This window comes from Python bivittatus, unplaced genomic scaffold (assembly GCF_059951505.1).
Source record: "Python bivittatus isolate LINGU-HERP-01145 unplaced genomic scaffold, Pbiv_v1 ctg000320_np1212, whole genome shotgun sequence".
NCBI classification, from domain to species: domain Eukaryota; kingdom Metazoa; phylum Chordata; class Lepidosauria; order Squamata; family Pythonidae; genus Python; species Python bivittatus.
The window spans coordinates 4,332,284-4,354,778 of NW_028277052.1; the positions used below are offsets into that span (position 1 = coordinate 4,332,284).

A 22,495-nucleotide genomic window follows, 5' to 3' on the forward strand; every position below is an offset into this window, starting at 1 on the left:
TTTGTCTTCGAGCTTCTGGCTGTGCTCAGCAATGCCTATTTCGCATGTCATGTTGTGAGGGGATTTCGGCAAACAGTCCCCCCTTGAGGAACCAAGGAGGCATTGGGGGAGATTCTCCACCCAGCAGCGACTGAAGGAGCCCAATATACCTGTTGCACATTATTCGTCTTTGGAAAGAGATGCCAGGCATGGAAACCAGCTTTGTCAAGCACCATGTAACTTAATTAGCTGGAGCTCAAGCTGTTGCCTCACTAAGAACGACCCTCAGATGCAGCCCAATTGTTATTTATGGCTTGTTTAGGCAACACTGCCAGACAGGAAGTGCTCCAGCCTAAGGGAAGTCCCTAGCGGGATTGGTTGGGCATAGAAATACAGTTCTGAGTGCTTTTTTGCAAGAGAACACATAAACTAGATCAGTGTTTCTCAACCTTAGGAACTTGAGATGAGTGGACTTCAACTCTCAGAATTCTGGGAGCTGAAGTCCACCCATCTTCAAGTTGCCAAGGTTGAGAAACACTGATCTAGATTAATAGAAGGGTTCACAGAGAACGAAGAACAGGGCAAGGATGCAGAAAAAAAGATGCTCAGGCTGACAATAGTGTGTGTATCCTTTTGTGCTAGATTGCTACGGCTCCTTCTCTTTCTCTCTCTCCTCCTCTTACATAACCCTAAATTATTATTATTATAATAAACAACTAAGTAGGTATTAAGTAAGCATTATACTCAAAGTATTCCAGGTAGAACTTCATTTTACCGTATACTTCTGCATTTTATCACCGCATTTTAATTACCTAAATGTTTTAAGATAATAGTATTTTAATATTCTATTAGACTGTGGTACAGCAGTATAGCTTTGTACTTAGTGAACAGTTAAGCATTTCTTGGAATTCTCACTGCTTCACATACTTTAAATATGGTGTGGGGCTCCAGTTCTTACCTGCTGTTTTTACTTTTCCGGCTTTTTTTCCTCTTTTTTGCATCAGTTGCTCACTACCTTTATCCACTCCGTTTTTCCCCTGGTAATATGGTTACTGAATTGCACCTGCCTCTGGTCATTCACCATACTAAAGCATTTGATTTGATCTGTTATGGCTCCAATAATCGCCAATGCAGTAGAGCCGGGTAGGCCGCCATGCCCTCAGCGTGCTGATCTGCTTAAAATATATAGCAAAGCAGAAAATAGATACAATATGCATTTTTTATAAATGTAGTGATGAGGACAAGGACTTGAGATTGCTGGAGGCATCTCAGTGCCCTGAGCAGAGGGTGAGGCTCCTTCAAGCCTCTGCCTGGGATGTGTGTTGCAGGTTGTAGGTCTAGAGAGCCATGGAGATGGCCTTGAGGGAAACATTCAGAAGCTGTTGAAAAAGCAAAAAAGGCAGAAGCATTCCTTAAGCCCTGGGAAAGGAAGTCGTATTAGGAAGAGACTCAAGCTGGCTCCTCTCTGGGGTATAAGAGGGAGGGGAAAAAACCACAATCAGGCTTGCAAGAGTCGATTAATAGAACCTATCTCAATAAAGCTGAGTTCTAGACTTCTTCTGGAGTCTCTTTCCTGATCTGGACACCCTTGAAGGCCCTTCCTTCCCACCTGTTTCCATTGCTGATCCTTGTCGAGTAAAGCGTGCATTCTCTTTCCATCTCTTTTTTCTCTAGTCCTGGCTATTTGGGGGTGAAAGGGCTACCTGTGAGTGCAACACACATTTGTGCATGAAGATTTGCACATTTCTAATTGTGCACTTGTGTATGTACCTTCCTAAAATGCACGTTTTCCCCCTTTAGGGAATTCCCCTAAATTTTGCACTTCTCCTAAGTATGTATTTCATTGTCCATACTTCCACCTAAAAAGTAGGCATTGTTGTATAATTGTTTGAGCTGCAAACTGCACCACAAAAATTTGAAAAGTGTAGATTTTCGTTTGTAGTATGCAAACGATACTCATTTCACCCTATCCAAATCTGTACATGAAGGTGAAATATAGAGTAAATTTGTGTACATATTTAGAAGTGTCTTAGGCATCATACTTCTAAATATGAAAACTAACCTGTTAGAAAGCAAATATTTCAGATGGTAGTAAATGTGTGGCTTTCTGCAAAATGCTTCTCAATAGGGGTGATAGCTGTCGCTGTGTAACGCTACTCAAAGTACAGCAGGGATTTGGAAATAAGTGGAACTGGTGCATTTAAAACTCTAAAAATGTATCGGGAATTTTAATTATCCCAGGAGCAAAATCAATCAATAAGTAAATGTCAACAGGTTGTTGTTGTTTTTTTAATGTTCTGATGGAGAGTCATAGAAACTATGAGATTTATTTACAGTATGTTTAAAAAATGTTAGGTTAAAAAGTCTCATTCAGCAAGGGAAGATGCAGAATTCCCTACATAGGTTTTCTTGTTGATTTCTGCCAGACGTGTGAATAGATGTAAGTGAATAAACGAACAAGAAGTAGAGTCAGCTCGTATCTATCTCTACCCAATGCTGCACAGCAGGTAGAATTTTGGAAGGGCGTGTGCAAAGATTTTCACTGTAGAGGAAATAATTAAGAAAAAACAAAGAAGCAACCTCTTCCTGCACTGCATGTTTCTAGCTCTGACTCTCAAAACCACATGCGGGAAGAGGATGTCATTTTATTGTCATAATGAGCCTGTGAGTCTGGTGGTTGGTTTAATCCCCCAAGCTACCCAGTTAGAAAATGTGATATCCAGAGACCAAAACGTCCTATCTAGAGTGGGAAAGAATGTAGTCGCGATTGTGATGAAAATGGGGTGGGAACGCCTTTGGAATTGCAGTCCTCAGAACCATGTTGATGCTTTTCCTTTGCATCATCTTCCCTAATAAAATCCAACAACTAGTTGCTGCTTGCTGTCAGCCACAGAAGCTCCATGAGCAACTTTGGGTTGGCCCAGGAGTGTCTGTGGGGTATGTTTAAAAAATGTGAAGATGGCGGCTGTAATGGTGGAATTGAAGCTCCATTGCATGTGTGACACACATAAAAACAGGCAGAGTTTTGATTCCAATAGAGGTGAATATGTGTAGCTCAGGGTTGAACTGTGGAGTCCTTGGAGTTCTCTGAGCTTGGTTCTTTTCTTGCAAATGTCTCATTACCCGGCTGAAGTACTGAAGATGTTATCTAGCTGGGTAATGAAACGTTTGCAAGAAAAGAACCAAGCTCAGAGAACTCCAAGGACTCCAGAGTTTTGATTCCACCATTGTGGTCCCTAACTTGACTTTTTGGGCCACATCCTGTGGATAACCCTGGTCAGCCCCTACCTCTTGGCCCAGCCTAATTTAAAGGGTTGTTGTTGTGGGAAGAGCACTGAAGGAGGGAGTACTGTGTATGCCACTTTGAACTCCTGGAGGAAAAGCAGGTTATAAATCTAATAAACCAACAGAACAAGTAAGGAGAAAGTGTTCTTAAAGCCAAATTTAAGCATATTCTCAAGATAGTAGTAGAAGAGGAAATGGCTGAAGTCTGAGACAAATTTGACTACACTTCACTATTGCAATTACTTTATACAATGCCCTTGCTATACATAATACATTACAGAATTGAGGGCAAATATATATATATGATAATGCTTAAAATCTGTGCTCTAAGGACCTTAAACTCTATTGTTATTTAGCTGCAATCTAAATTTAACTTCTTAATAGTACCTAGCAGAGATGAATGAGAAGACTGGACCAACCTTAAAAAAAAGTCATAAATAAAATAATTTGAAAGCTATTATTTGTATTTGTATTTTGTTTTATTGTTTTTTGCCACAAAATGCCATTTATATCAGTCATTTAAAAAAATACACAGCTCCGTATGGAGCAAAATGTTCCTTTCCAATATTTCTTGCAGGAAAATAAACATTTTTCATCCAAATTGACAGCCTTTAGAAATGATATTTTCAAATAGTCTGTAGTTTGTATTAAGTGGGAAAATGGCCTCCATGAAAAATTGATCTAAAAGGCTGGGATAGACCTTTTCTGAAAACATGGATGGTGGCTGCTATTCAGGGAAACCACAATGAAGCTAGATGGACCACGGTTCCACACATGAGGACATGAGAATGGTGAGGTTGGTGTCACAGAAAAGCAGACTTCAAAGTCAGTCCAAGATTCAGGTGTTGGGTATAAATAAGGCAAGATATCTTTCTCGTTTCAATTAAAAAAGGTTTCTGTAAAGAAATAAAATCTAGTGGGACAAGGAGTTTGGGATACATCACAGGAAATGTCTGAGCATATTGCTGCCCTTCATTTAATTATTGTCTTTATCTACAGGTAGCCCCACTTTAAGAACGAGTTCCGTTCCCAGGATCTGTCCTTAAGTCGAATTTGTATGTAAGCTGGAACAGTATTATTGTATAATACTGTATAACTACTATTGGGTAATCAACTCCAACCATTGTGTAGTTAACTTGAATCATTGTGTATTTAACTCAAATTTTGTTACAATAAGCTCCGTTCTTAACCATGGGTTATCTGTAACCTGGGCGTTCTTAACCCGGGGACTACCTGTACTACCCTACCAGCCCACAAACCGTGTCCCCAAATCTTCAAGTACATCCAGTGAAGACTTCTAGATTGTAGATTTTCACTGTGACTGAAGGGGAAAATTATTAAATGCATGACTGGAGGATAATCATACTAATTACAGTTAATTTTAATTACATTTATCTGTAAATCTGTGAAATCAATTCATTTCTGTCCTTGTGCCACCCACTACTTTGGGAGCACGTTTCCCCACTTTGATACACAAAGGCCAAGTGTGGCCTCAACCCAACAGAAAAAGAAAGGTGCACCTTGACCACGTTGAACAAAGAAGTCAATAACTAATCAGTGCTTCAGAAGACCAGTACCTCGTGACGGGGGGAGCAGCTACGCCAAGGTTCTCCCAGGACTTTCAAGCAGGAATCCAGACACATAGTTCAGGATTGGTCCCAATGGAAAGACAGTGAGATATAATAGCTCTTCTTGGCTTCTTCCGCCTCTGCGCGCTCCCTCTGCCTCCTCCTAGCTGCTATATCTTGCACACATTTCTGCCAAGGCAAGGTCCATTTTAGAGTCTTCCCCTGCAGGTAAATTTGCCCATTTGTGAAGACAGTTCACAATCCTTGGGAAGCATGGATTATGAGGGCTCTGACCCTCATTCACAGTAATCAAGCCAGCCAAATTCACAAAAATAGGGTAAAATAAGATAAATCACAGCTGGCAGGACAGATCATAAAAAGGGAAGCCAGACAGTGCCCTCTTGGGGAATTATAATGTGCTATGCATAAAAGAATGCTGTAATGAACTGTAAGTTATTGCACTTTTAGAAATTCAAATAAACTGCTTACAGTTTGCTGGGAGACTAATGTTATTTCTACAATTTGTTACTCAACGTACAGCAGAGCCTCTTGTTTGACTTGTAATGTAGCGATGCTTGTTCAGCATAAAGTAGAATTAAGAACTCAGCTGTTAGGATGTGTGACCTTTTCTGCAAGTCACTGCACAACCTAAGGAAGATTGACACAAGAGCTACAGTTTTATAAGAGTAAATAGTTGGGAGTCATCTGTTTGTGGTTGCTCCCATATTGATTTCTCTCAAACTGCTATTTCCTGCTCACTGCGTGTGATACAATGAAAGGATGTCATTGCCAACAGTTGCATTCTTTTTTGTTTTCTGGCATGTTTTAGACCTGATATTTGGGTGATTTTTTTATTTTTTTTACAGTAAATGCTAGTGAATTAATGTTTTGTGGACTATTGTGCTTTTAATTGAAGGCTTCCCATTTTGTAGATTCTGCCTGTTTCATTTCTTCTTGTTCAGAGTCGCTGAAGGAATAGAGATGAATTGTCTTTAATTAATCAGCTTATTTTGCTAACAAAGGAAAGAAAAAAAATGAAAAGATGGCAGTAATAAAATTCTTTATCCTCTGGAAATAAACAAATTAATTAAGGAGGAATTCATCACACATTTCCTAGTTGTGTTGGATAGGAAGCAATAAAACAAGACAAATCAGGAAGGATAATATTTTATTTTAATTTTCCAGGGGCTTGGCTGAATGGGACTTCTGAGTAAACATTTTAAATGGATCGTGAACATAAGGAAGGTCACTGCTGGATAATCAATTCACTTCTACCTCACTGGAGAAAAACAGTGTCTAAGCAACAAAAAAATTACTGACCCAACCTATCTTTGACACAGACTTTCAGTCCATCTGGTTCAGGGTTGCCTACCTTAAACCACAGATGCTCCTCAAGTTTTCAAACAAGCAGGCAAAGGTTGGGCGAAATCTTAGAGCTGTGGCCTGTCATGGTAGTTGTAAATTCCATCTTTATTGGCTTGTCTGTCAAACGTGAGGTGGCCCTCTCAAAATTTCTTATTAAGGGAACCTTTTTGTAATTTCCGCCAGTGAGAATAGGTGGCCTGAAGAAGCTGCTCCATCTGGATGTTGGCACAATTTGGACATGGATTCTAATGCAGGGATACTCCTGGGACTTTCCTCATCAAAATTTAATCTTGCACTGCAGAGTTCTTAATTACCTGACTTTATTTCTAATAAGGAATAGATGCATTAGGAATCCTCTGTGGTTTCACGCTTTTTTTCCCCCCAGAATTTGTATAGATTTGCACATGCACCATTTGCTACAGGGTTCTAATGTATGCTATATATACATTGTCGGTAGACATGTGAGCATTTATAAGCCAACTAAGCAATGACTTGCTATGCTTTTCTCTGCCTTCTGTTGGTCTTTGGTCTACTCCTCCCCCCATTGGTTATTCATTTTTGAAAGATTAAGCTTTTAAAAAAACGTTTTATTGCATTTCTATTATTATAACTGTCTGTAACGGCCTTGGGTAGCAATGCAGCATCTTGTTTCCTGAACTGACTACTGAATAACCAGATATCCCAAGGGGAATCTCACAATCAGAGAATGAAAGTAAATACCCTGTCTGTGGTATTTTGAGATGATTGTCTCAAAAGATGGAAGCTCCACAGTGCTTAAGAGAACTTCTTTCTGAGCTAAGAATTCGTCTAACCCACTTTTGCACGGCTCAGATTAGAAACCAACTCCATTTGTGGGAAGCGCTGTGTAAAGCTCTTTCTGTGCTTTTTTTGGGGGGGGAGAGGCTAGCAGCTTATGTACCCATTGATGTACATAATTGTTGATTATGTATCAACAATTCCTTTGATACAGGAGTAAAGTATAGACTCACGTGTTCGTCTTCTTTAAGGGATGAAATGGCACCGTTTCTTTGTCGTGTTCTTTTCCTCCCATTCTCTTAGGCACAATTGTAACATGAGAGTCAACTTTGTTCCAGTCTTGGAAAGACTAATGAGACAGAAGCTTTTGGTTCTGATCACCTCTAGTCTCTGACAAAATTCCTTTTCCAACTCCCACAGATGTTTTGGACAACATTTCTCTGTGTAACTTGGCAGGAGTTACCTAAACAGCTGCAGCAGCCCAGGAGTGGTGCTGACTGTGGTTAGATTCCTACTTAGCAAATCTTCTCTTACCAAGTTGCAGCCTACCATTTTGAATATCATCAAACAGCATTTTCCACCAGTAGAATAAAAACTCACCCCATCAGCCACTCTACTGGATTAATTTAGTACAAAAGGGGGCACTCCTTGAATTTTAATTTAAAGTGTGCTTCACTGCCAAGCCAATGGAGGTTAGCCTTTGCTCATAGTAAGAATTCTGTTGGGACCCAGGCATTTACTGAGCAAGCTTTCCGAACCAGAGACAACATCAACTTTTAATGAAAACTGAGTGGATCATGCTCAGGAGATCTTTTGATACAGGCAGGGTTTTGTTCTAACTGAAGTAAGCTTCTGACTGGGAAGCATCTGGAGATATAGATGCTCCAGAATATTTACATTTATATATTTATTGTTTAAAATATTTATATATGGCTGTTCATCTTGTAAAGCACAACTCTGGGTGGCTCACAACAACAATCAAATCACAAACAAGGAAGCCAAAAAAAATAAACAAACCAATCTTTGGACCAAGAAACTATGAGCTTAGGAAAAGAAAACTAAAAATAACACCTATCGTTCCCAAAAGAGAAGTATACACTTTCTATTTCAGCTGCTCTCTGGTGAACATGCAGATTCCACCATGTAAAGGTAGCCCTAAACCTTGTGTGGGGTCTCAGTAAGGACTGGACTTCCCCATAACTCTAAGAAGGCCAGAAGCAGATCTGTGGTCCTGAAGAGGAAGGGGACAAAGTCCCAGAGCAGCCAACAAAAAACAGAGACCAAAAAAGAATCAGGAACCAAGCAGAGGAATGAAATAGCTTTGCCTTGTTATACCTAGTGCTTTCAAATGTGACTACAACCCCTATCATTCTTAGCCAGCACAACATCATTTCAGGCCCAGGAGTAAGCTCTAAGAGGCAGACTTCATAGATCCTGATAGCATAAGTCTCTGTTGGTAGGGATTAGTCCTTGGAGGTTGAATAGACAGGCAGTTTGCTGGGACATCAATCTTGGGTGCCCTTGGACCCCAGATCTCAGTTAGGTAGACTCACCATTCAAACAGACCATTGGGAGCACAGTGGACGATCAATGGATTTTTATTGCTGGAAATCTCAGTTTAGGGGCCCTCCCTAGTGGTTTATGCTTTGACAATGCCCTTTTCTTAAGAACATTACTTCTAATATTGATCTCTAGTTTTACAAGCACATTCATGGCAAGCTAAATTTATGTTGGCATCCCACCCCCAGTTCCCCAGAGAATTCACATTAATATCAAGGCCCTTTGTGAATCATTTGTGATATTAAACATAATAGCAAAACTGTAATCTTCTGTGGATATGATTGATGTGTCAACTTACATTTTCTGAAAATAGGCTACTGGCCTTAAAATGTCTGAAGAAAGCGTAAGAGCTGCTCCATTCTTTTCTGTAGATCGTTATTAGTAATTGAATAGGGTCTGTGCCTTTAATTCAGGAGTAAACTCTGTAGAACTGAGTCTCTCTGTGGTTTTCACCAAACAGAGCTTTCCTTGAATTAAGGAGAACTTAAAAAGGTGTCTAAATTTGGCAGGTTTCATTAGTGGCAGGACTTCAATCCATCAGAGTAAACCATGCCATTATAGTTTAAGTGTTGATTCTACCTGTGTGCTTCTGTAATCTATCTTGTATTTTCCAAAAAGCATACTGAGTCAGAGGTTCAGAAGCTGCCAATGGTAGCATATCCCATGATTTTAGAGATTTTAACTACACACACAAATTGAGGGGGTGACCTCCTGTCTTTAGTATCCATACAAATATTCTGACCCTGTAGAAGAATCATTTTTTCTCTAGCAGAAGAAAAATCTGCTGCTTTGGCTTATGTACTCAAGGGCTAAAGGATAAAAGGCTGCATAAGATTTCTTTGTGTGGGGTCTCAGTGCACCAATATACCTGTTTATTGTTCTTGATGGAGATGCTGAAAAGTAATATTTTATCTGCACAGACACAGGGAGAGGCTGACTTCTGAAATAATATAAGCCACCTCAATTTCATGAACACTAAATAGGACTTAATAAGGCACCAAGGTTTTTCTACAACAAGGAGAAGAGTGGAGAAGCCTTTCAGGATTATAAATGGTGTTATTGCTCCTATTTCATTCTTTTTACCTTATGGATGCAGGTTGAAAAAGTGGTGGGACTGTAGCTTCAGAGGGCCTTGGAAGAAGCAGGTTATTTGGACCCCTTTCAATCAGGATTCAGGCCTGGGTATAGCAATGAAACAACATGGATTGCACTTGTTGATAATCTCTGGCAGAAGTGGGGTGGTGGTGGTGCATCCATCTAGGCCCTCCTTGATCTCTTGGTGATTTTTGATACTATTGATCATGGTAGTCTTGGGGACTGCTTCAGGGGGTTAGGTGTAAGAGGCACAGTGTTGTAGTGATTCTCCTCTTTCCTCCAGCATCAGTTCCAGTCAGTATTGGTCAGGGAAAGAAGTCTAGACCTAAGGGTTCCACAAGCTCTACTCCCTTCCTGTTTCACATCTACATGAAGGTGCTGGGTGAGGTCATCCGATGGTACCATGTCAGGTATGATCAGTATGCTGATGATACCCACTTACACAGGTTTACTCTGGGCCAACCAAGTGATGCTCTCAAGGTTCTTCCTTTTCTAAGTGTCTGCCAGGGTCTGGATGGGGAGGAACAGGCTTCTAACAAGAGTGAGTAGCTGTGGCTTTGGGGTCCTACCATCTTTGGTTCTGGATTGGGCAGCACTCCCCAATGAAACTGGAGTGCAATAGTCCTCCTAGACTCTGAGCTCCTGCTTAAAGAGCAGGTGGCAGCTGTGGTTTGGAGGGCCATTGCACAGATCTGCCTTGTGCACCAATTGCACCCATTCCTAGAATGGGAGACCCTACTCACAGTCCCTCATGCTTGGGCCATCTCCTATCTGGATTATTGTATTATGCTCTATTTAGAGCTGCCCTTGAAGATCATGTGGAAGATACAGCTGGTCCAGAATGCAGCTGGGTGAATAGTTAAGAGCATATCTCAGTATGCTCATGCAACACCTCTACTTCATGAGCTGAAATAGCTCATGGGCTTCCAGGTATAATTCAAGGTATATAATCCAGGTATAATTCAAGGTGCAACCTATAAAGCCATGCATGGCACATGGCCAGGTTATTTAGGGGACCACCTGTCTTCAATTATTTCTGCCCATCCCACAGGATCTGAGAGAGTGGCATTCTCATCCTTTCTTTCAAAGAGTGTCACCTGATGGGACCCAGGAAGTGTGCCTTCTCTGTCACAGCATCCTCCTTATGGAACAGGATACCTTCCAAGATTTGGATATCTCTGACTCTGCCAACCTTTTTTAAGACATTGAAAACCAGCTTCTTCCCATGGGCTAGGATGCCAGGTGAACCTGCCTTTGGGGAAACGCCTGTGTGGGCTATGAGACACCCCAAGTGTGATTGTTGTTGTTCCTGGTTGTTTTTTAATTGAGAATAGATAGATGGGTGGCCATATCAATTGAGAGAGACAGACAGACAGACAGATGGCAGAATTGATGCATTATGTTACATTTACAGCAGAACTGAATATCCAACATCACAAGATAACCTGGCCTGCAACCTACTTGTCACAGGTTTGCAACTTGGGTTGTGAATCATGAATGACAAATCCCTATTTGTTGTTTCTACAAGTTCCAAGTTTCTCTACAACAGGGAACCTACCAGCCTGTAGGTATAAAGGACAAGATTTGCAGATAATTTTCAGAAGCAGTGCAACAGCCTCCTACCTTGGAAATAATACCAATGGTACCAATGGCAGCTTGCTGCTGTTCAGGCTTCCTTATACACACACACACACACACACACACACACACACAATTCCATAACATAAAATAAGACCACTAGTGACAAAAGTCATATTTAAAATGAAAATCCTTATCCAAGTTACATAAACCAGTTACCAAAAAATTAATCTGCAGCATGGCATGGTTCGCTCTTATTTCTTATCGAGGCTGCAGTGTTTCCACCTCCATTTGAACCCAAAGAAAGGAAGAAGGACTGTCATTTGTTTATGGCTGTTTCTGAAGCTATGTCCTTTTAACTAAAGGTGTTGCAGATGGGCTTCCATTTGCAAAATGCCAGGGGTGATATATTGTGGCTTCGTTCCTGGAAAGACATGATCTTCGAGGAATGGAGCCCTGAATCAGGACCATGGAGAGCTCCCTACACACACATTTCAGGGTTGTTGTTATTTTTTATTGAACTTCCATCCTGCTTTTTCTTCAGTAACTCAAGATGACATACATACAGTGGGGCAAAAAAGTATTTAGTCTGCCACCAATTGTGCAATTTCTCCCACTTAAAAAGATGAGAGAGGCCTGTAATTTTCATCATAGGTATACCTCAACTATGAGAGACAAAATGAGAAAAAAAATCCAGAAAATCACATTGTCTGATTTTTAAAGAATTTATTTGCAAATCATGGTGGAAAATAAGTATTTGGTCACCTACAAACAAGCAAGATGTCTGGCTCTCACAGACCTGTAACTACTTCTTTAAGAGGCTCCTCTGTCCTCCACTCGTTACCTGTAGTAATGGCACCTGTTTGACCTTGTTATCAGTATAAAAGACACCTGTCCACAACCTCAAACAGTCACACTCCAAACTCCACTATGGCCAAGATCAAAGAGCTGTCGAAGGACACCAGAAACAAAATTGTAGACCTGCACCAGGCTGGGAAGATTGAATCTGCAATAGGCAAGCAGCTTGGTGTGAAGAAATCAACTGTGGGAGCAATAATTAGAAAATGGAAGACATACAAGACCACTGATAATCTCCCTTGATCTGGGGCTCCACGCAAGATCTCACCCCGTGGGGTCAAAATGATCACAAGAACAGTGAGCAAAAATCCCAGAACCACACGGAGCAACCTAGTGAATGACCTGCAGAGAGCTGGGACCAAAGTAACAAAGGCTACCATCAGTAACACACTATGCTGCCAGGGACTCAAATCCTGCAGTGTCAGACGTGTCCCCCTGCTTAAGCCAGTACATGTCTGGGCCCGTCTGAAGTTTGCTAGAGAGCATTTGGATGATCCAGAAGAGGATTGGGAGAATGTCATATGGTCAGATGAAACCAAAGTAGAATGTTTTGGTCTAAACTCAACTCGTTGTGTTTAGAGGAGAGAGAATGCTGAGTTGCATCCAAAGAACACCTACTGTGAAGCATGGGGGTGGAAACATCATGCTTTGGGGCTGTTTTTCTGCAAAGGGACCAGGACAACTGATCCGTGTAAAGGAAAGAATGAATGGCGCCATGTATCGTGAGATTTTGAGTGAACACCTCCTTCCATCAGCAAGGGCATTGAAAATGAAACGTGGCTGGGTCTTTCAGCATGACAATGATCCCAAACACACTGCCCGGGCAACGAAGGAGTGACTTCGTAAGAAGCATTTCAAGGTCCTGGAGTGGCCTAGCCAGTCTCCAGATCTCAACCCCATGGAAAACCTTTGGAGGGAGTTGAAAGTCCGTGTTGCCCAGCGACAGCCCCAAAACATCACTGCTCTAGAGGAGATCTGCATGGAGGAATGGGCCAAAATACCAGCAACAGTGTGTGAAAACCTTGTGAAGACTCACAGAAAACGTTTGACCTCTGTGTATTGTCGAAGGCTTTCACGGCCGGCATATGATGGCTGGTGTGGGTCTTCCGGGCTGTGTGGCCGTGTTCTGGAAGTTTTGTTTTCTAACGTTTCACCAGCACCTGTGACCGGCATCTTCAGAGTGCAGGAGCACAGACAGGAGCAGTTCTCTCTGTGCCCAGGGTGATGTGACCCTTTTGTGGGTATTTATAGAGATCTGGGGGGGGGGAAGGGGGGGATTGGGTTTGTGGGGGGGGTTACTGAGTGGCTGCTTGTTTTGGTGTCAGAATCTCTGTGTATCTTCCTGGGGATTAGGCAGGGTTTTTTCTTCTATTGAATTGTTAACGAGGGGCTGCTGGGGGTGATTAACAAGTTCATTGTGTGAACTGTTCACATATCCTGGTGGTTGAGCTGAGTTCGTTGATCTTTTGCAGGCTGTATTTTTCAGGATTGGTAGCCAGGTTTTGTTGATTTTTAGACTCTCCTCTTTTTTATTGAAATTGTGCTGGTGTTTGTGAATCTCAATGGCTTCCCGGTATAGCCTGGTATAGTGGCTGTTGGTGTTGTCCAGTATCTCTGTGTTTTCAAATAGGATTTTGTGCCCAGTGTGCTTGAGAGCATGTTCAGCTACTGCAGATTTTTCTGATTGCTGTAGTCTGCAGTGTCTGTGCTCCTGCACTCTGAAGATACTGGTCACAGGTGCTGGCGAAACGTTAGGAAACAAAACTTCCAGAACACAGCCACACAGCCTGGAAGACCCACACCAGCCATCGTTTGACCTCTGTCATTGCCAACAAAGGATATATAACAAAGTATTGAGATGAACTTTTGATATTGACCAAATACTTATTTTCCACCATGATTTGCAAATAAATTCTTTAAAAATCAGATAATGTGATTTTCTGGATTTTTTCCCCCATTTTGTCTCTCATAGTTGAGGTATACCTATGATGAAAATTACAGGCCTCTCTCATCTTTTTAAGTGGGAGAACTTGCACAATTGGTGGCTGACTAAATACTTTTTTTGCCCCACTGTAGCACTCTCTTTCCCAGTTTTTACATAAAAGAACAACCCTACAAAGTAGAATGGTTGAAAGTGACCAGCGAAAAATCATCCAGGATGTTTTTATGGCTGAAGGTGACTTACTATAAACTAGGGTTTCCCCAGCCCTTGTCCAGCACCTTAACCATTACATTGTACTGGTTCTCAGTGTGATACCAGCTTCCCATAGGCTTGATGTACATATACAGCAGAAGATAATTTGCTGAAAATTGTGGGAATTGTGGCCCCACCACCACTAAAGGACACCTAGTTAAAGAGTGTTGCCATTGGTAATACAGCATACCTTTTCAGATTGCAGGTGACAAGGGGAAAACATGTTTAACCTTCTGCTTAGCTTCCTGAAAGTACAAAGATAGTGTTGTTGAAATAGGAACAGCCCAGCACATAGAAAGAGAAGATGTCTCCTATCCATTCTTGCTCTATTGGCTTTGGGACTGGAGAAAGGTTTGATCTTATTTAACAAGAGAAGTATATTATTCTCCCCCACTGACATGGAATAATGCACTTTGCATTATCATTTCCGCGATTATTCCATGATCTCTTCATGCTATGCACCTGTATTGCAGGACATAGAACAAGGATTTGAGATTTTTGTTCCAATGATTAGCGACTTCCATAGCTGTGCAGAAAGAGGCAGGAGTGGAGGCTCATTTCCTGGGGGAAACTGCTTGTAAATTGCATGCTCACCTGCGATTGGGGTGGAATGTCTGGTGTGTCCTTTTGGTTGGTGGAATAGAAGCTTAGCTTGATTGTTCCCAACAGACCAGAGAAGGAGTCTCCAAGGTCCAAAAAGAAAAGATTGGGCTACACCCTCCAGAATCAGGAATGTGAGTTCTGATTGTTTGTGGGAACTTCTTCTCCACTGTAGATTTTACCGGAATAGCTGCTTTGAAGAATGAACCCTGGGGAAACTTAGGAGCCAACTTGCCTTCAACTCAGAGCTCTCTAATTAAGGATCCCAGGCTGTGACCTTGAGTCAGTTGCTTCTTTCAGTTTCATTTTGCTCATAAGACATTTGTGAAATGTGCCTATCTCTGTTTTTGTCTGTCTCTCTCCACACACACACACACACAGAACCAATACTGTAAAGGACATCTTTCACTGGCGTCGCTCCGTTCCATCTTCCTAAGGCAAAACTTCCAAGAGAATAATTCTTTAGAGATCAGCCATGTCGGATTTCTTCACCACCTCCCCAGACCCCATTTGAGCAACAGGTATTGATCTTCTCTCTGTGCTTCTTTTTCAGAAAGCTGATTTGGCAGTGGCTGGCCTGACCATTACAGCAGAGCGAGAGAAGGTGATTGATTTCTCAAAGCCTTTCATGACTCTGGGGATCAGCATTCTCTATCGCGTTCACCTGGTAAGATATATCTTTTAAATGAGTTTGCACTTTGAAGGATATCTGCATGCAAGTGTTCTACAGAGCAACCGTGGTGATGATTTGTCTACAAAAAAACCCACCCCTTCTTGTTTTCTTAGTGTTTAAAGGCATTCTTCTGATATTATTTAAAATATCAGAATTAACTCAAGTTGAATATTTTATGAGGCCAAAAATTGGTCAGGAGACTTTTTATACTTTGCCAGATATTGTCATTTTTTTAAAAAATTAACATTATGGGAAAATTAGAAATTACCCTAATTATGAAACTCATGATCAGAAATTAGATTTTGTAGTGGAATATCAAAGCAGGTGGCAGTATCTAATTCACCCTTGGCTGATTTATAAGAAAAGCTAAGCAGGGTCAGCCCTGATTAGTACTTGGATGGGAGATCACCTGCACACACCAAGGCTGCAGGCTAAACTGGAAAATCAGAATAATCTCCTGATAGTTGCCAGGAGTCTAGCTCAACTCAACAGTACCTTTACCTTTTGTGGGTAAAGTTACCTTTAATGGTAACTTTTGTAAGAATAGCAATAATGAATCTCCTATTCTATGACATATTAATTCTGCCCCTTGCAAGGCAGTGTGGAGAATTCCCTTCTAGGAGTTATCTATTCTCCTTCCAGCAGTTAGCTGAGTAGAGAAGGAGAAGGAAGAAAGTGTTTTGATTACCTTCAGAAGAATGTGATTCATTGATAGAAGGGCTTCCTACCTTCTACAAAGCTGCATTCTTGGACGATGCTCATTAACAAATGTGCAAGCGTTTCTCAGAACTTCAGCTTTTACCCCACATGGTCCTATTGAAATGGTCATTTGCAAGTCCTTAGGCAGCCTTCCCAGCAAGATGGCTTCCAGTTTTATGAGACTAGAACTCCCACATTTCTCCATCAGGGAGACAAGTGGGTGAAAGGCATTTAGACAAATGAGCCCACAAGTCAGATGGCAACTCTGAACAATAATGGTATTTTAGCCCAGCCTGGTGAGTTGCTCTCTCTAATCCCTGTGCAAAATCAGATGACCAAAATATTGTCAGACACACACAGAATCTAAATGGATGTTAATCCTGTCTTTGCCCTTGGATTGAGGTGTGCCTAGGTGAGAAAAGAAAGCAGTAATTTCCTCACTCAAAGAAAAGTTTTTTTAAACAACAACAACAACAACAACAGGCTTACCTTGGGGGGAAAAAAGGTAGACTGAGAAAAAAGGCAGAAAAAGAAAAGGAAGCTTATAAATTCAATTCCCCTTAGGTAGGATTTTCCTTGCCTGATCCTATTGTGCCATCCTATTAGTTGGCCTCAGCCCTGCAGCCCAGTAAAACCTGATCTGTCTGAGAGAAGAATGCAACAGACCCACCAAGACTCACAACACAAACACACAGAATCCACCTATGGAGCAGTTCAGCTCCATGACTTTCCTCGTTTTCTTCTCAGTTTTTCCAGGAAACGTATGCCAGTTGGGTATCTGCCTCTCCCACACCTGCTAGTAGAAAATACTTTTTCTCCAGAAAGGGAGGGCAACTCCCTTCCCTCCCTGTAATATGCCATCAACCAAATGGCAGAAAAGCATTTGCAAATTGGCCAAGCGTAGGACAAGGGGTTTTGTTTACGGTGGTGGAACCTTCATTGAAACATTTGGTGATTGCCCCTAAACAATATGATCTACCAGCTCTTGTGGCATATCTACCGCTGAACTCTGTCCCTTCCAAGTGTGATTTTGAGCAGAATGTTATATCCATGTTTTCTCTTTTATTTTTATTTTATTTTTTTAAAAGCCTGTCTCTAGAAAGAAAGTAAAGAATTGCTAAATTGAGTCTTTTCAGTAGTTTGGAACAGGAGTGTGTCCTTCCAAGCAGATAGGAGGCAGTCTTTGCGTCTTGGGACTTTCCAGGGTCAACCGTTTTTTTAAAAAAAATGTTCTGCCATATTATAGGAAGGAAACAATAGGTTCTGTTGGAATCCCCTAGAGCTCAAATTTAGAGATTAGCATATTGTTTTCCTTTCCCTTTCTGTTCTTCATATTACCTCCCCAAAGTCAGCTCAGTAGAGTCCCTCTGTAAACTCTCTGTGGGTTTGGGAGAAGAATCCTATTGCTTAGCACTTGTACACTGTATAAAAGCAGTGCGGCAGTTAGTAATTAAAAGAGTAAATATTTATTTAACAATAGAAGGCTTGAAAACTCATTACAGTAGTCTTCCTGTAAAGATCTGCTTTGCACAGCAGATGAAAACAGAACTGAAAGCCCATCTGTGCCTCTTCCCTTCATTTTCCAGCATGGAAAAGTACAGCTGACATTGTGTTAATCTATGGTTTCCATCAGACATTTCCTAACAGATAACTACAAATACATTTCCTGCCTGTTCAAGTGCCATCTCCCCATCTCTTTCCCCTCCCCACTCAGGTGACATTTTGCTTCCTCTGTAGACATCATCTATCATTTCTTTCCCGAAACTCTCAGACCCAGCTTGCCCGTACCCTGTTCCACACACATCGGCTTTATCACAAATAACCAAAAATGGCAGGTTCAAATGGGCCTGTCATTTTTCTCAATTTCATGTGTTGCAATTTAATCAAGTGTGGATTTCTGACACAGGGACTCTAATGGGAGGTCTAGCTGTTGACCTGCTGTAAAAACACTGCCTCGTTCCTCTCCCCATTCAAACTAATGGAATATTGTGGAGTGGAGTAATTAAATAGGGCCTTTGGACTCGTGTGTTTGGTGTCTGTTGTCCACAGTGAGATGGTGGGAGAGGAGATGATACTGTTGCTGTATTTTCCAAACAGTGAATTTTTCCATGGCCTTTCTGTAGGTTCACTTGAAGGGATATTCCAGTTTAACAAACTTATTACCTTCTTCCTAGGGCATGGTCTAAATGGGCAACCCTTCAAAGTGGGGGAAAGCTAATAGGCTTCTGATGGATAAGAAGGAACCATATCACTTTTTTTTTCAAGCTCCCTTATGCCAAAAGCTCTTGGCAGTAGAAAATTATAGTAAGAGTGAAAGGTCTGAGCTTGATAGGACATGATCTGCTACTTATACACGAAAGGAATATGTATTTTTAATGTGGGAGAACATGCACCAGGGCAGTTGTGCAATTACTAATTTTACAATGCTACCTGGATGTAGAGTCTTTATGTAGTCACATCAGTAGAAAACACTGAGTGTAGTTGCATTTGCTGTTTTGTTCTGTGTTCTCTTTGGGTGTAAAACCGACAATAGCAAATGCTTGCTCAGTTGAACTTCCCAACTGAAGGGCACAGAGAGGGGGTGGGGTAGGCAGGTTTAGACAGTCTTTTAATGGAAGATTTTCAGCTTGACTTCCAATCTAAACCTGTGTATTTCAAGGTACGCTGTTTTCCATTATTTTCAAAGCCCAACCAATATTGGGGGTGGATAAGTACAAAAGTTGTGTTAGAACTAATTTTCTTTTTCTCTTGTTTGAACTCCACGTATCCTAAAATGCCCTCTTTTTTCCTCTGGATTCAGACAATTTATGTAACAATTTGTCATGGAATGGATGCTTTTAGACAAGGTTTTAAGCTTGTTGGTTTTAAGAGATGCTATTGCACTGTGTGATAATGATGATTCTATTTATTTGCATACATAGCATGACACAAAATCCATCGTTCTCTGGGCCAGTGGGGAAGATGATTTATGGAAACGTTAGCCCTGTATGACATAAGCCATCTTCCTGCTAGCATAGGTCAGAAGAAAATATGCTGTACATGTTAACTACCACAGTCCTGAAGTTTCAGGCATCTTCAACCTGAAGCAGTTGTCTCTTCCACCTTGCATCTGGCTTCAGACCTTAGTTTGCAATAGGGTTGTCACTGAACAGCTATGACTTGGGAGATCAATTCCAGAGAAAGAAGCTGGTTCTTGCAAAATTCCCCTTTCCTAGAACATTTGCCTGCAGATGTTGAAGATCAGTAATAGGAAAGGGAATCCCTGGAAGACAGAAAAACAAGTAGAGATTCAGGATTCAAAGTAAAGATGGTTCGTGGAAAATGGAGAGCAACCTTGACTGGGTGTCCATCTAAGCTGGACTTGTTCCCATAGCTTTATTGGGAACAACAAAAAACCATACAGTACTTGTGATAGACAATACACATGGTAGATGGGTTACCAGAACATATTGAATCACAAACTACCCAACCTAACCTAATCTAGCCTACCTGTTTTAGCCTAGCATGTTCTGCAGACTCAGTCTTTGTCTTGTAATTTGTTATTCTGTACAACCCTTGTTACAGGAGTGTGTTATAGAGCATGTATAAAAGGTATAGAATTGAACTGTGGTGGTTATTATTATTATTATCTCTGTCTTAGGGGCGCAAGCCTGGCTATTTCTCTTTTCTGGATCCGTTTTCTCCTGGGGTTTGGCTCTTCATGTTACTTGCCTACCTTGCAGTGAGCTGTGTCCTCTTCTTGGTGGCCCGGTACAGTTAACTTTTCATTCTATGTCTATTCCCTATCCTCACAGTGACACTTACTGGCAGCTTCTAAGAACTACATGGAGGAATCTAATGTGGGTTGCTTTGTCCATTGTTGATGAGGGATGAATGGAGAGGATGTTTATGTCTATTGACTTTCCAGTCAGCTCCAGGAAACACCACAGTTCTTGCAGGATGTCATCAGGAGACTCCCTTGAGCTGAGTTCAACTCCTCTATTTATTTCTTATCCTACCTTTCCTTCAGGAGCTCAAGGTGGCATACATAGTGCTTCCTCCTACTTTTCCCCACAACAACTCAGCGAGGTAGGTTGGACTGAGAAACAGTGATCAGCTCAGAGTTTCCTTGGCTGGGGGTGAACTTGAATCTAAATCTCCCTGGTCCTAGCCCAGCACCTTAACAACTACACTCAACCTTCAGTTTTCCTAGTAACAATATGGATGCATCATGCTGTTGCCTTTTGGCGGAATGTTTTTTCAACTTTCCAGTCTAGCCTGATTGTTTTGGGACCAGCTAGATGATGTGGGATTGGACATGAACTAGGACTATATGTGAGATCGTCAGAAAATCTTGGAGCTATAGCTAGTATACCTGAAAGGAAATGACATCCTGCTTCCATATTGTAGCCAAGGAAAACTACATGGATATGTCCATTTACTCACTAGAAGTCAAGATCGACCAAAGGAAACTCCACGTTTACAGTAGAATTTGTGGGATCAATTTAATTTAGTTATTTGTTCAATTATTCATTCAAATTCAAAGAGAGCCAGTTTGGTCTAGTGGTGAAGGATTCTTGTCTCACCTTAGGAATGAAAGCTGGGTGACTTTGGGCCAGTCCCTCTCTCTTAGCCCAATTCACCTCACAGGGTGGTTGTTGTGGGGAAAATAGGAGGGAGGTGTATTAGGTATGTTCGCTGCCTTGAGTTATTTATAAAAACAATAGACAAGATTAAAAAAATCTTTTAAAAAATGTATAAGGCCACCCAACTCAGAATTGCACTCTGAAAACACAGGCAAGGCCCTTGTGGAGATCAGACCAGCTACCTATTCTCTAGATTATTTTCTGTTGGGGCTGTTAAGATCGAGTAGGGAAAACCTAACGGTGGGTCCAAGGACTGGTTAGTCCTTGTTCATATGGTGGAATGAAGTTCTGTGCCATGATGTGACTGAGGATTTAGACAGCCATCCAGCCAGGACTGGAAGGTGGCTATCTGACTACAAGCATTTTTGGAAGAAGCCAATTATGTAGATCCATTTTAGTCTGATTACCAGCCTGGACACAGCAGAGAAACAGCCTTGGTTGCCCTGACTGATGGCCTCATTGGAGTTAAACAAGGGACTTGAAGTCAGAAAATGGCAATGGGGGAGTTCCAGTGGACCCCATTGAAGCATCCCATGGGGTTCTATTTTTCTCCCATCTTGTTCATTATCTTTATAAAGCCACTGGGCAGGGATCCATCTGGAATATTGTCGTATTGTGTCACCAATATGCTAATTATCAGTTCTATCCCTCCTGTCCACTGAATTAGAGGAGGATGTACAGGTGCTTGTCGGTTATCTGGAAGGAATGATGGATTAGAAGTAGGCCAAAAAATGGAGGTTCAATAAGATGGAGGTACTGTGGATAGGTGGTTCTCAGGCCTAGGAATTGGGGGGAAGCCTGTAAAGGACAAGGCAGCATTTTGCCAAAGGAGCAGGTGTACAACGTAGAGCCCTTCCTTATTCCAATGTGTCTCTAGAAGTACAGGTGGCCTTAGTGGCAAAGAGGGCCTATGCCATGTTTGCTGTAAAACCTGTTATGATCCTACCTGGACCAGGTTAGCCTAGTTTGTGATCCATACTCAAATAACCTCACAATTGTATTTCCATAATGCATTCTGTATGGGGCTACCATGAAGAAGCTACAACGAGTGCAGAACACAGTTGGCCAACTGTTGAGTGGGACAGCAAAATGGGACATGATGCAAACCCCAAAAGAACTGACAGTGGCCAAAGCAGTTAAAAGATCACCTTCCGCAATATCACCCAACCTTAAGATCAGCTGGAGGATCCTTCCTGGAGCCCCGCCAGCTGGTTTGATTCACAGTGCTGTGGCCAAGAGAAAGACCTTCTCGGTGGTCTGAGGGAAGTAGGCCTGGCCCCTATTCTGCCTTCTCTCAGACAACTGAGGACACACTTACTTACCCATGCATTGGTAGGAAAGCACCTACTCCATAACTGCCAGCCTCACTAGGTAGACCAGACCAGGAAGTCAATTCCACAGGAAGGCTAAAACTCCTGGCTACAATAGTTTTATATTGTAGACTGGCTACAATAACAGAATCTTGCAGGTCTGATTGTGCTTCATTTTCTCCTCCTCCTTATACTCCAGTGAATTAGGGAAGTATCTGTCTGAATCACTACTGAATGTCATCTGGACATTCTGGACTTAAAAAAATGCTTCAGCCTCTTTTGCCTAAGCAATGACTCCTGCATATCTCCGTCAAGGTCATCTTTCTGACTCTCTACAGCAGTGTTTCTCA

The 22,495-nt window shown here is 41.6% G+C and overlaps 1 protein-coding gene across 1 annotated transcript in view; it reads left to right on the plus strand.

Moving 5' to 3' along the window:
* The window catches only part of GRIK4 (glutamate ionotropic receptor kainate type subunit 4), a 194,179-nt gene that overhangs the window by 153,491 nt on the left and 18,193 nt on the right, over positions 1–22,495 (plus strand). Inside the window, exons 13-14 of the mRNA XM_015891537.3 lie at positions 15,392–15,505; positions 19,851–19,960. Of these exons, the coding sequence (XP_015747023.1) occupies positions 15,392–15,505; positions 19,851–19,960 (224 nt within the window). The remainder of the gene's footprint in view (positions 1–15,391; positions 15,506–19,850; positions 19,961–22,495) is intronic.